The sequence below is a fragment of the Chelonus insularis genome, unplaced genomic scaffold (assembly GCF_013357705.1).
Source record: "Chelonus insularis isolate UGA/USDA-ARS -01 unplaced genomic scaffold, ASM1335770v1 contig_326_pilon, whole genome shotgun sequence".
NCBI classification, from domain to species: domain Eukaryota; kingdom Metazoa; phylum Arthropoda; class Insecta; order Hymenoptera; family Braconidae; genus Chelonus; species Chelonus insularis.
In genome coordinates, this window is record NW_023276496.1 from 740336 (window position 1) to 756073 (window position 15738).

Sequence of the window (15738 nt, forward strand, 5' to 3'; positions counted from 1 at the left end):
TGACCTTTATCATTCTCTCCTAGTTTTCAACTGGTAAGCACTTTGAACTTAAATATTCTATTTGGTGGTTTGTTTGCGATTGAATTTAAATTTTATTGTAAAACTTAATCTATGAAGAGGAAATATTTAAAGCAGAAACGTCAATCGATCAAAGTTATTTTAGTTTCATATTGATATATTTTAGTATTGCTTTGAGGTTTTCTTCTAATATGTATTGATTCGTAATATTCCTTTTCTTTCATTTCGCATTTCTCCTTTTTTTCATTTTTATTGGTGCATTATGAAAGAAAATGATGATAGAATCGTGCAGACTCTGTAAAAAATAAATGACATGGTCAAAGTTTTGTCCTCATCATATTCAATGTCAGAATTGTCGTATCTTATTTATTTTCTTCATGTTGATTTTCTTTTTAATAATAAATATTTCATATTGCATCACATGATCATCCTTACTTCATGTATATTTACATCATCCATATACTTTATATTTAAAATTTCATTAATAACTAAAATCAACTTGTTTCCTATAATCGATACAGAAAATACCATAATGTATTAATTGTTGTAACTTCGTAAACTTTGATGCAACAGCAGAAAATTAAATCTGAGAACATAATTAAAACAAAATAAGATCATTTTACGCTTTCAAAACACTTTTGTACCCTCGATGTAAACACTAGTAAATAATCTAATAATAAAAAAGGCGTTCAATATCAGCACAACCCTCTTTCAATCGATGAATAATACTTGGTAATACTTAGACTAAACATTAAAAATAAATTTTATTATAATTGAAAGAGATGTTCAATAATAAATAGGTTTTCACTTGTTTGTTGAATAAAGCAACTCGTAAATAACTTTTATGCGTTGATAATACAATATGAAAAGGGGTGAATAGCGAGACAAGAGGCTATAGCGAGGAGGCTTCAGGATGTAGTCTATATGAGCATTTCCTCCAATGCATGGCTGGCGGTGTCTGACCAACACGAGAGCTCGAACTCGCACCCTATGACGTCCGTAATGCGGCACGAGTGAATGTACTTCTACCACTTCCTCTATCTATACCTCTGGACACTGTCTACAACTGTTTCTGTACTGCTTTTTTACGCTTCTTCATCTGTTTCATGTGTCATATTTCACTCTATCTCTCTTCCTATCCCTTCATGCGCTATGTGATCGATTTGTCGATCGATGTTTCCTCTTATTCCCCTCACGTTATGTAATACTAACAAGCCTTGTCTCACGATTCATATGTCCAGCATCCTCTCGCTTCCCGGATGGCAGTTAATCGAAGGGATCATCCATCGACACGTGCGTTGGCTACATTTTTTGATTTGACATTCATCGATTTTCTATTTTGCAACTAAATTGTCACGAGCTGTCAGTATCCCATCAGCTTTGAAGCTGAACAAATCTCGTTCAATAAAATATATAAAAATATATCAATCCAATACTTAACTGATTTGTGCTGAATTATAAATAAAAGACTATGAAATATTGAAATTTTTAAACATTCTTTTTTTTCTAGCTGTCATGATAAAAATTAAACTGATAACTTATTTATGGGTGAGATTAAATTATTGTCTTACATAAAATTATTGTGGAATACATAAACTACAATGTCAAAACAAGTTTGAAGAATTTGAAGTCATGAGCTGTTGTTGCGATATTTCTTCATTATCGTCAAAATTGTGATAACTTTCATATTATTAATTTAAAATTATAGTAAATAAAAATAACGTACATATGTTGAAGATTTATGTGAATAATAATGTGAATCTTCGAGGACATGAAGAAATAGGAATGTATACATTTTTTTTTCCAAAATCTCCATGTATATAAAATGATAAATACCAAGTAATTTTTCAGGAGAAAATGTGAAATATTCAAGATGCAAATGAAACGAGAGATAAATGATGGTGAGTTGAAAATATTAAATCTAAATCTAAATAAACCGTTTACTTAACGAAATAGAAAAAAAAAATTTTCAGTTTTGATAAAATTTTTTTTTTAAACTTTATTTATATGTTTTACTGCGAAAAAATTTATTACTACTCTCTAGGGAAAAATGCCGTGAAGTGCGTCAATTTTTTTTTGACTATAATTCATGGATTAACGTAAAAGTCGATCCTATGAAATATGCATTTTTCTTATCGCGTCTGTAAAACGAGATTTATCACGATAAAGTTGAATGGACAGAGACAAAAGTACAGTTAGTCGGGGTGTGATATCAGGTGATGTGAGTGAATTAGAGTAATTATTATTAGAACATTATTAAAACTATATAGAATTAAATCAAAGTGGAATTGAAAAAGTCGAGTCAACTTTTAATTAGTTACCATTTCTTTTATCGTCGAGAAACTAAGCTTGTGAATTTTTTAGAGAAATCACTTAAGAAGACCATTACATGCGTATTTGCCCTACGAGTAAGTATCCCAACAGGTAATTTATCTTTTTCCTTTCAACTTCTGTAGATGTTGATATATAAAGCCTTGATATTTCTTCGTATGTGTGGAGCAATCCCCATGTGATTCACGCAGTAATTCAATTTGATTTGCTCCCACGAAAAATCAGCGGTCTACGACCCTTTCATTTTGATCGTAAAATTATATTCACTTGATGATGCGTGGTGCATTTTACGAATTTGAGTTGCGGTAATACTCTGATGTATATGAATAAGCTACTCAATCGGTGGAGCTTTTATTAGGTTTGTCAAATATCAAAAAGCTTTCGTCAATTTTCCCAACATTTAGTCTTCATTTTCAAGCTAATAAAGATCCTTTTTGTTACAAATAATATTTTATTTACTCCAAATATCATATTTGTTTTTGTAAAGAGTAGAATGTTTCATGATATTTAATATTGTATCATATTAATTTGTAAACTTTTATTCATATACATATAACATTATTTTCGTTTTGTATCAAAAATACTAAAAATGTTTTTGCACTTATTATATCCATGGCATTTATTTTTATGCAGGTAATTCACATAAAAGTTTGATAAAGCATGTAATCTAAATGACAAAAAAACTGTTCTAAAATTGAAAAAAAGTACCTTTTCATTCACTAGGGGATTAAATCCATTCTATCAAAATATAAACCTATAAAGGCAGCATAACCAAAATAAAACAAATCAACGAATGACAAAAAATTCTCGACAGCTTATATGCATTGATCTATTCTGCTGGATGGTATTTAAAAAAATGAAAAAAGGTGTAGTTATATTTTAATTTTCATGCTTTTCCTATAAAACCAATACTCTAACAGATGTTCAGGAAATAATTACATTTTCCATTATCAAACGCTGATACTCATAACATTTATTTTCATTTTTATTAATAATAACTGCTACATTTTTACAGTTACGACAGACTTTACTGCTATTTTGTTGACTTTTTCAAAAATTGTTTTTATAAATTTATCTATTTATTTTTTTTTATAGCTCCAGAAGATCTCTAATGTGTGGGAGTTGTCGTAGAGGGCTGAGAGAGTGGACGTCGACCACAGTTTTCCTTGCGATCGGCCGTACACGGAGAGCTACGAAGGCCAACGAAGAGAGCCGAAATGACAAACCCTCCACGCACGGTATTTTATCCAGTTGTGCTCCGACCGTGTAGCTCTACACATCGTTAGTGTTTGTTTAAGATTTTTAAATCACAATTTATCTCGATATTTAAATCAAGACAATAAAGTTATTGCTGTAATTGACAAGCATTTTTATTGACCAACAGATAAGAACATACACTTGTTACACTATTCTTTTCACTTGGAATTTTATTTTTTAAATATACAAACACAAGTTGAACACGTGTATCTTTTGATAAACTTGATTTAATTATCTCAGTTTTAATTAAATTTATTTTAATATTTCATTTTATTTGTTTGTTTTATTTTTCCTCGAGTGGTTTTTAATTTTCGCGGTACTCAGTGATTAATTGTCGTTAATGGATGTTGAATTATGAGATCACCTTGATTGATCCAAAGTGTGGAGAACGATGATTATTTGGACGATGCATCGAGTTTTGTAGAATTTAGATAAATTCACACGTGAATAGAGTGCGTGTGTATTAAATATATTAAGTGGGTTTTATTGGAAGGGTGCGATTGGTCACGTGTCGGGTGAGAAGTATATTACGATGGAGACGAATGAAAATTGGCCAGGGAGGAAAAGCATCGAAGCGACGGTGCCGAAGAAGTTCCGGAAAGAGTCTAACCGGACGGAAACTATTGGACTCAATTGGGCGATGCTGTTTCTCTGTATAGGGAGTCTTGGAATTTCCGCTATTCTTGCTTATCGTGAGGTGCAACTTGAAGCACGATTGGCTAGTCTAGAAGCACGCTGCGATCATCAAGAAAACAGTGAGGTCATCGTCAAGAGGCTCCGACGAGAGGTTCAAGAGGCTTTCTTAGGACAGAAAATCCCGTATCCAGAGGGAGGCATCTTTAGAATCAAGAGGGATGTCACTGAATGCAATTGCCCACCCGGTAAGTTTTTTTTTATTGTTCTCTTTTTTTACAAGAAATTCCGCTGGATAAATTGATAAGAGAACATGTTGAAGAATGTCCTCGCAGGCCAAACGATGTTTATATGATATTGGAAAACTTTCGGGTACTTTAAATTTTTTTTTAACGATATCGAAGACCCTTTAGGGTGTTGAGGGGTTGGATCAGATCGTATATCTTCCAGGAATGGAATTGCAGGAAATTTCCTATCGTATCAAAATTACCCACCTACTTTATGACATTTTTTGTACGACATTAGATTCGGTGTTATGAGTTTTTTTTTGTCGGTTGATAAAAAACAAGACTGCATGACAAGGTTTTTATGACATTGATGATCTCATTTTAATTTGTTAACTCGTTGCTTTTGCTGAGTGGAATTATAATTGGAGTAAAAAATTTCTTTCACTTTGTAGAAAACATTAAAAGTATTCATTTTTTGAATGTTTCAACATTCATATGAATATTATAGTTTTTCATTTGAGTATTAAAATTTCTTTAGGACAGCATCTACATTAAAAGAGAAAATATTTCTTTGCAAGTATTTAAAAGTAAATCTTTCTTTTATTTTAATTTGATTTATTCTTTTCAGAATAAAGATAAATGATACTATATAAAAATTCTTTTTTATAATTAGTTAACCATTTTTTAAAAAAATTCTTATGTGTTGCGTTTTCTTTTTTACCTTCTCTCTTAATTGAAGATGCAAATTAATTGAAAAGTACCATTTCAAATAACTGTCATGAAAAAAGTTATGTAAATTCGTCACACAGTATATATAACATCACTTTCTATGCATTTTTCCTCGAAGACCATTTTTTATGCCTCATAAATTAATTAATCAATTTTCTTATGACTTTTATGAATTTCCTTTAGAATCCTCACTTTTATGCTCAAAAATAGACGACAAGTGTGGGAACATTTGGATATCATTAAATTCTAATTCAAACGTACATAAAATGTGTTGCGGTTAATAGTACCAAGAGGTGGCACGCATAGTTTGAAACTCGGTCAAGCCTATCATAGTCGACAACATTCCGTTGTATGAGATTAGTATATAATAGAAGGAATTAAATGATTAATGAACGAACGATGACGTGAAAACAAATCCGGATTTTTAATAGACTATATCAGTAACTGGTAGAATTTTTCAAAATTTATCAACAACATCATTTCAGATCATAATTTACAATGAAATAAACTTTGGCTTCTACACGAATAGTTTCTCCCTCTAAATTGGACGGAATGTTTTTTCTCTCTTCACTTAGGTTCGTCCCTCATAAAATGCAGAAATTAAATGAAATTCTATATTGAATATATACTCGCACTCATTTCCATTTTTCCGGAGGCACGGATTTATTAAAAAAATCCGGCGGATCGTAAAGCAAATATTTTCGAGTGAAGAAGTGCACTGAAAAAGTTGTAATTGGCAATGGTTGGTCAGTTACAAAAGGCTATTGGGATAGTGATCCAATTGAAATCGCATTTGATGCAACAAAATTCAGGTCTAGAATCGTATGAACATATATAACAAAAGAGTACTTTGCATCTGCTTTACAATACATATATCTAAATGTATGTTTATTTCGTTTTATCTCGAAGGCATTATGTCGGTTAGAAAAATACTAGAAAGAATATGTCGATAAATATGCTTCATTCAATTATAGTTTACAGATAAATGCAATTTTCTATTGAAAAGTTGATAAACTTTAGTATATTTCTTGCTTCTATACCACAAAACAATTATTTACATAGAAAGGTTTTTTTCACAAGCATGTTTGAAATAAAAATTATTCAAAACATTGTTAATTTAGACTTTAACTTGGAGTTTTGTTGAAGTTGAAGTGATTTGCAAGTTTTAATTGCAATTTTTATTCTCAATGAAACAGTTATTTTATCTACCAAAGTGAATTATCAACGAAAATGTGGTATGTCATGTACATACCACAAATGTTTATTTATACCACTCACTAACATCAATGGAATATTAAGAAAATAAATGAAACGTAATAGTTTATTACGAAAATGTGAATAGTCTTGATGGTGGTTAGAAAGTAAATAAAAGTTAATCAAAGAAAAGTTATAAGAATTTAGACAAGGTATAAAATTAAAATCAATATTATCAGAGAGAGAATATATTTTTCACTAGATGCTACCCAGGAATCTACGATAGTAAACAGTTAATTCAGATATCGCATTTCCAAATGGAAACGAGAACCGGTTGTAGTTAGTTTATTGGCCGTATGCTAAAATTTATTCAGTACTACTACAAATTTACAAATATACCAGGAGCTTGAGTACATATACAAATATGAGCATTTCCTAGATATTTCGTATTTAAAATATATATGTACACATACATCCCTATCAATTGATGACGAAGTGAGGTGACTTGTAAGTATCAATATTGAATATGATAGGAAAGTTATCAACGTAGAACTTTCATCTTTCTGTGTGTCGAAGCTCATCAATTAAACCCTCAAAATCCAAAGTTGACTCTGTGGCAACTTGCAAAACGAGGCTCTAGTGTGCTCGAGAGATTATTCAGAAACTCTCCAAACTAATCCTGCGCTTATTTTGAATACTGCACAGCTTTTATTTACTATTTTCAAATACTCAGCTCAACAAAACCTTTTTTCATTGTCATATTTTTCAATTCTCTCTGTAACCAGACCACTTGGCTGGCAGTGGCTTTGAGGCCAGGCCTTCAGTTAAGTTTATATAGGTCAAATCATCGAGTTGACTCTGATATACGGACTTTGTGCTTATCAACTGCACTATATAAGTCAGTTATGACCCATAGTGGTTGTTGTGAGGCGATTTCGGGTGAATGGAACTTAGCTAATTGTATTATGAACCAAAGGATATTCGACAAAGTTGGTTTCAAGCGAACCTTGTCGGTTGGGTCAAATGACGAGGACAGAAGTATGTGTTCAAAGCGTTTGCTAATCGATCAACATCACTTGACAATGCAATTGCTAGTAACTTGTAGGGTTATATGTGGTTTCTGCGGTTTTTCAATACACGCTTTAATGGAAACTGTGGTTGTCACTGTTTTTTAATTATTTCGGACGGTTTATTTTTTCAATGTCTCGCTGGATTTTTGTCACTCTTTCGTTTGACTAAGCTGATTAGTGTGTTCTGTTGATAGAAAAAATAGAAAAAATAAAAAATATACTGATTTATTGTTGATTTATTATTGCTATGAATTATTAAAAAAATTGTTTCTGTCAGATAGTATTGTTGTTTAAGCATTTATCTTAATATTTACACGTATGGAGCAGATTTTTTCCTAAACAAGAATGTTACTTTTGTCAGCTGTCACAAAAATATCTCTACTTTGATATAGAATACTCTTTTCCTGAAAAAATGTGTGCAATAACACTAACAAATATCATAATATTAATTTTTCTGCACTTGTCAACGTGACAAAGAATTTTTTTGTATGTTTATAAAAAAAATATCACGAAAGGTGTAAAACATTCTCTTCGAAAGAACAAACAAATCAATAAAACAAATAATCGATGTAACAAATACATTTTTATACAAAAATTAATTAAAGTTAAATTTATTATTAGATAAGTTGATTCTAGGTGAAGACTTTAGATCATAAAAACGTTGAGAATATTCAAGAGTTAATGAGGGTATTTTATTAAAATTTTAATTGATTGGTTGAAAGTTTAATAAAACTGAAAATTAGGATAACTTTCTTGTGTTCGTGTTGTAAAAAAAAATATCGATTGAAAATTGTAGGTTTTAATAAATTAAGTTGGACCTTATTAATATTTAATACGCAAATCAGGATAATTTTTTTCATGAGAAAACTTGGAAATTCATTAAATAAGTTTTTCCTTATTTTTCTCATTCACGACTATAAATTAGTCCTGAGTGACATTAAGTTTTTAGTGGGGAAAAAAAGAGTGGACAATTTTATTTGAGTATTGTTGGCAAAAGTCCAAGATAAAACTCGTTCGGTGCAGAAGCACGTGTGTGATGTTATACATCTGGTCGTAAAAGCAACGGAGCTAAATTAACTGTATTACGGTTGAGAAAACGAATTGGTCTCAGTATCAAGTGTCATATTCAGAAAAATTTAACGTCTTTATACAGAGCTCGGTCCATAAAAACCTCTAAAACAAAAAACTAAATCTCGCCGAAAAATCTCAAAATTTTAAGGAACATTTTTCCATAAATAACAACTGTAATTTCACTGCTGAATTGTTGATATGATGTGATACGAGCAACATACATAACACTTGTACTAATCCATGTCCTCGATGCTATCATATTCACAATAATGAATAAAAGTTGCCTGGAGATGAGATCATTATGTAGCTCTAAAACTAGTGTGTATGATGATATCACATAAATTTCCAATACTTTACACGCGGCTATGCTATCAAATGTATAGAGGTGTCTATAATCTCCCAGATGACTCGCTCGTAATTTCCGATTGCGATTAAAGCCATCGTCGAATGCACGTATTATCTGTCGAGACTGGATACCCATTATCATACTACGTGAAATCGGTTTACTTTTCACGAATCTATTGTTCCTGCTTTCAATGAATTCAGGCGTAACAAGATAGTAGTGAAAATGTAAACCAACACTCATACATTTACGTTTAAATATGTGCACTGATACATTATATTTTATGTATATACTATTATTTACATAATGATGATAACGACCATTGAGCAGTAAATTGAGATTTCAGCTAAAAATATCCTGAATTAAAAATCATTTTATCATGCCGGGGAAATTTTAATAGGCTTATAGAATCCACCTACTTAACTCACGATTCAGCGTCTGGTAATTAAATTAATTAGCTGAGTAAGACTCGAATGGTCACGTTGGAAATGTTCTTTAATCGAAGTTATTACTGGAAGAATTAGTTTATTTGTGTGGAGTGTTGAAGTTTAATACTAAAAATGAAATATCTCTTCTATTTAAGAATCAGCTTTATCATGATTATTATTAATTTAATTAATAATGTTAATTATGCTTAATCAAGTGGAGTTATGGTTAAAATTTTATTTTTAATTAATTAATGGAGTAGTGTCAGTATGAAATATTTTCATCATTTATCATCGACGTCTTCTATAAGTTAAACGTGAGAAAATATCTCTATTAAAAATAAAGTCATAAAAAATAGGTCAATTGGTTTAACTTATTAATTTATGAAGAGAATTATTTGAAAGAAAAAATGAATAAAATTCTATTGATACTGAAAATATATGAAGATCGCACGACAGTAAAGAGTCTCTTGGTCTGCAATTTGCAACGACCTCAGCTTAGCAAATATTGTCACACCTCTTGTTCGTTTTTCTTGAGGTGCATTGGTATATACACACATTCTTCTCTCTTTCCTACACCTTTCACCCGGACGTCGGTGCCATTATCGGATGAAAAAGTACGTTGCGGTAAATACACCAGTGAGTGTGAACGAAGTCATTTAAAATAATAGATAGCACTCGACTGGTCATCCCATAAGCATTGACTAAAGTTATACATTCAATTCAACTTTTTTTTCATTCGATATAAGAAAGAATTTCATTTAACGGCAGAATGCTTTTTTTTTTATTTATTGTTTAATTTAAACACAATAGTGAAGACAAATAGTCTGTACAAATTTAAATAACTTGCATTTCAGTATTCAACAGCAGCTAGGCGTTAATTATGCTAAAACAGTAGTTGCACTTCGACTAATGTGCTTAGCAAGTAGCGCGAACTATTTGGAAACGCGTCCAGCCACAGCTAATCTACTTTTAGCGAAAATTCGGGAAACTCGAGACCACCAGATTGCGAGTGGTTGACATTGCTATATGTGTAAAATGGAACGTAGTAGAAATATGGGAAAATTAAAATAAAATTAGTAATAACTAAACGCTTTGCTATTTTATTCACATTCGTGGAAAAATAAAATCAAGTACCACAAGATATTTTTTTACTGTCTCGTACTGAGCAACTTTCATTTATCATTTTCAACGAAAAAAATTATTTATTTATGTACTTAAAATCAATGCTGTTAACTTATAAAATATATGAGAGTGATGAAAAAGGATTCAGGTCTAACGGTATTTCAGAGCACACTTGTTTGACAATTCAAGTTATTTAAAAAAGAAAATCTGAATTTACATTTTTTTTATTGGCTAAAAAATTCAGAAATTATTAATTGAATGGTAGCGGAAAAATGTACAACTTGTTGTTTACCAATTTAGTTGCTCACAAAGTTTAATATTTGAAAATTAAATATAAAACTTATTTACTTCTTAAATTAATATGCTTGGAAAAAATACAATTTTGAAGTATAATTGAAACACTCGATTTTCAGCAACTTTGAAATTGTTTTTCAATCGAATTTTATTTGTAAATTTAATCAATCGATTGAAAAAAATTAATTTCAATAATAAAAGTTCTCATTCATTCAACTGAATTCCTATTGTATAGTTTTGGTGTTGATTTTCAATATTATTTCTGAAATTACTAATTAATCATTCGACTCTGTAGATATTGTTATAGAGTAGAGATAAATTTTGAAATGAATACAATTTTTACGAAATATATAGAATTCCATTTAATTAAAACAATAATGTTTTTATATATTGAAAATTTTATTTTACCAGACATTTGAATATCAAGTGCTTTCGTAAATAAACGTCAATCAAATCATTTGCAATTTAATATAAAAGATTCAAAATTAATTCAACTTCGCAGTAGTCTTTTGTAACTAATAAGATAAAGAGTTGTAAGAGCTTCAAGATATTTTTCTAATTACTATCATTCTTGTGATAATAAATGATGCAGAAATATCAAGAACAGGTTGCAAAGTGATGTTTCTATCTATACGTTTTAATAAAAAAAAAAAAAACAAACATTTCATATAAATGGCATGTTTTCGATGCTTTTTATTTTTCACCAAAGATAAAAATGGATTAACCATGACAGACAAGAAATTATTTATTTTATAAAAGCCTCAATTAAAATTTTTCAGTGACATGATCGTAAAAGAATTTCCAAATAATTGAGACTTGAATGCACAATCGATAAAAAAATCATCAGGGATCGATTTAAAATTTTCACCTTTTGTTTTTTTTTCAACATGTCAATCCATTTGGATGACAATAGAATTGTTGAAAAAAATTGTCAAATGTTAATTGAATTTCAATCAAATATATCGAAATAAAATGAAACCCAGAAGAGAAATAAAGAAAAAAAAAAGGTATAGTAAAATCGACCAACCCGAGTGGCATTTAGATGCGTTTCTGTGAACACATTTCTCTTGAACAAAATGTGTCCGCCTTCTCCAGCGAACGTTCTGTGAAATTTAACCATTCCTGGCCAAATCCAAACGCAGTTAATCACTTTTAACGAAAATCCCAGTAGTCTACTGAGCAAATGGATTGAAAATGTGATTTGAGGTTTGTAGTAGTATAAAGACTATTGAAGGTGGATATAAATTGTCATTTTATTCTCACACTTACTCTTTACTCGATCGAAATTGTCAAGGTAAAATTAATGCGTCATGAGAGAAAATTTTTCAAAAGGAAAATGATACTTAAATTGATCTATCTTGATACAATTTCAATTTGAACTGACAGTTGAAATATTTCTCATGCAATAAGAGTCACATGTCGGCTTACAACGAGCCCTCATTATCGCTAGATTATTGTACAAGAGAAGAGAATGTCGTCGTCGTAACAACCAAGCAATGAATTCATTGACAGCGTCGAGCAACTAATGGTCCTCATCATTGAATACTCAATCGGCTGCTGTAATCCTTGGCGTTTACAAGTCTAATCTGCTTAATTCTCGTTCCATACTTGAGTCGAGACTACTTTTAAATCTGTAATCTTCAAATTCATGCTAATTTCTTTTCTCATCTTTTTTTTTTATTTTTATATGAATTTACCATCACGGTGAAAATAAAACCTCAAGCATTTTTTTCCTCTTCCTTTATGGGATCTCTCAAGATTATATAGATATGTATGGGATATACATATATACAAGCCACAATTGTATTGGAAGTCTGGACTTCATTGAATGCCTCATTCTCTTGTCGATAGGGAAACATTATAACTGAATGCAATTCCCTTTAAACTTGAGAAATCTGTTCGGGTCAATTTCCAATTGAACCTCACTTGGAAGTAATTACAGGAAACCTCAGAGAAGCTTCGATACATAGTAGATTCTGAGGAATCCTGTCGTTGAATCTGAGGGTTTGGTGAACACAGCGGCCTCTTAGAGGATCGAGAAAGCCACATGTTAGATAGATACGAATCCCATAACAGCGGAAGCTTCAACCAATGTGGGCGTCTTATCGAACATCGACATCTAGAATCGAGAACGTCGGATGGATAATTCGATTTCACCTCTAGCAGGATATGCCTGGCACATCTGCCATGTGTGTATGTACTGCATCTATATAGACTTCTCTTATTCTCTGCAATGTCTGTGAACCAACAACAAAAGAGGCGAGATAATAAAACCCTTCGTGAGCAATCATGTCAGACAGGAAAACAAATAGTTTTATTTTAAAAAATATCCTTTCAACAGTGTATTTCATCTTTTATGAGATTCCGGATGTAGTTCTCTTCATAATTAACTAACCTTTTTAGCAAATGTTGAAGCTAAAAGTCTTATCTGCAAAAAAAACAACTACTCGATGTCTAGGGAATTATGTTTGCTATTTTCTGAATCCTGGATAGGAGAGAAAATTCGAAATATCGATGCAATGTTGAGCTTAAATTAAAAGGAAAATTGGATTAAAGTTTTTTTTTTCATTTAATCCATATGATGTTGATATAAAAAGATTTTTCATTTCATTATTAAAATCTTATAAATATTTAGATTGAATGAACTTCATTTATTTAAATAACGATTCTCTTTCAAGGATAGTCTATATTTAATTTTCGCTTATTCTGCTCAATTCATTGAATTATATTAATTGTATTATCATTGAGTAATTTTTAATTATTTAAATGCAATTTAGTGCTTTGCAAAATTGAAGATAATTTTTTTTTTCTCTTAAATAAGATTTAATTAAACTCAGATTAAATGACCTATTTTTTGTAGATTAGTAAAGTTATTTACTGACCACTTGCTAAAAGTCTTACAATAAAAACATTTCCTAGAATCTTCGTTGACTCACCAAACACATTACTACAAATAATTCTAGAATTTCACCAATGTTGAAAAATTTAACCACAATTTTTCTTTTATTTTTTTCGCTTCTTTTTCCATTTAAGGAGCGATGAGAGTAAAAAATTCGCAAAAAATGAGACAAAAAGAAAATGAGAAAGGATAAAAGTAAGTTTAAGAGTGTGAGGCCACGAAGAGAAGGAAGTGTAAGAGGGTGAGTTTGAAGAGGTTGGTGTGCAGAGAGAACACGAGCCGTTGGAAGACTCAGGACAGATGAGAGCAGGCGAGGACAAGCTTGGAGAAGACTTGAGGTGTCGGGTATGGGACGCCTACTGTAGAGGTGGGCTCTGTGGTGATTCTCTCTCACTCTACCCTTTCTGCTCGTCTACTCCTGGACTTTCACAAGAGTATGGGGATGGAAGTGAACATTAGGTACACACGGTTCCGACACTAGCAGACGGAAAACCGTTGAAGACTACCTTCCTCTCTTATACATTTCTCACTGGCCTTATTCGCCTTATCTGTCGCTCGACACGCCAACTAGGAATGGCAATATGCTGTCTTCCGTTTTGTCTCCGCCGGAATTTGTATTAAATCCGACTCTCAGAAGCGACGAATTGCCATATACTGACGCTGATGTAACAGCTGAGTTTTTTCTCTACTTCATTCTCAATTCGTCTTTTCCTCTGATGGATTTTTTTTATTACTCTCAAATACATAGGTAACTCAAATCGCCCTCTATTTTTTACACGTCACTTTTTTTTGTCCTTTAACCCCCTTTTTTGTGGGCCATGCGAAAGGGACGAATTAACGGTTCCATGGGGAAGCTACGACGATAGTGATCCACCTTTTTATAAGTCCATACTTGTGTGAAGCACTCTGATGAGTCTCATTTGCTTGCTGTCGTCTTCTTTCTCACTTTTTACATCGATTCGAGCATCTTCATTTACACCGGAGCACTCTTTTGGCTGTATCGACGCGGGTGCCGTGACGAAATTACACGGTGCGATCTGATCCTCGGTGTAGTAATACCATGCTATTAGCGAGAAATTATTATCATGCGCCTGTCTATTAAGTCTCCAGATCCGTTATCGATCGCTTTTCGTATATAATAATTCTTTAAAAACCTGATATCTCAAACATTTTATTACCTTATCATATCACATTTAAGTTGTACTTTATTACCACACTCTCTATATAAGATGAAAAATATTGACTTTTATTTAAATCTATTTTCTTTGTTTTAGATGAATTTTTTTTCTAAAGAATGAAATTTATTTCCTAGACCACCCAATTTTTGTCACCACAGGCGGTCAGTTTTCTTCCACTAGAAAATTGTCTAGTTACGGGTGTTACTATGTTGGTATCTCTCACGAAAAATCGTCGGCCCACATATGGTTTCAACCACAGGTGCTTGTTCTTCGTGCATTAAACCCCAAACCTCTTCAATTCTCTGTCTTCTATTAAGTGTTCTCTTTTCTCGACCATTCTTTTTCTTCTTCTTCTTGACACACTTTATAGTTCAGAGGTATAAAACCCAAGATGGTAGATACATTTCTCTCTTCTCCTAGGATTCAAGAGTTTCGCTTATCTCTGTATAACAACTTGTGTGACTTCAGTAGCAACTTTTACTGTTTTCCTCTTTCCTCCTTCTTCATCTTCTCTCCTTTCTTCTTGTTTACTCGACTTGACTGTGAGAACATTTCGGCGGATATTCAAATCTCAGCAACACTGAACTTTCGCCATAAGCCACAGCAAATTCGCATTATTTCGGTGCTGTGGGTGAGGTAATGAGAGACTTTGGATAAGTATTCATTCTGTATAAAGGGTTGTGCCAAGATCGTGTATAGTTTACTCAAAAATCGTTTATAGGATATTTATTATTATAATATAATACACTGGAATTAATAAAGTAATAACATGATGTAGTAAATAATGAGCAAGTTGCCTGAAAATAGAGAAAATAATAATTCTAGAGAAATTAATCATTTAATATTTAATAGATGTACTGATATAGTCTTTAAAAGTGGGTTTGAAAGGCTTAGACGTCTTTGCAATAGTTACATTTTGTTATTACATTGTTTTGAAGCAATTA

The 15738-nt window shown here is 31.5% G+C and overlaps 1 protein-coding gene across 10 annotated transcripts in view; it reads left to right on the top strand.

Annotated features, from left to right (window-relative positions):
* The first annotated feature begins 3587 nt into the window (after nt 1–3587).
* Nucleotides 3588–15738, top strand: part of LOC118065999 (collagen alpha chain CG42342-like) — an 82292-nt gene continuing 70141 nt past the window's right edge. For all 10 annotated transcript variants that reach the window (XM_035081682.1, XM_035081685.1, XM_035081676.1 and 7 more), the window contains exon 1: nt 3588–4487. In XM_035081682.1, coding sequence (XP_034937573.1) covers nt 4139–4487 — 349 coding nt within the window. In that variant the 5' untranslated portion in view covers nt 3588–4138. The remainder of the gene's footprint in view (nt 4488–15738) is intronic.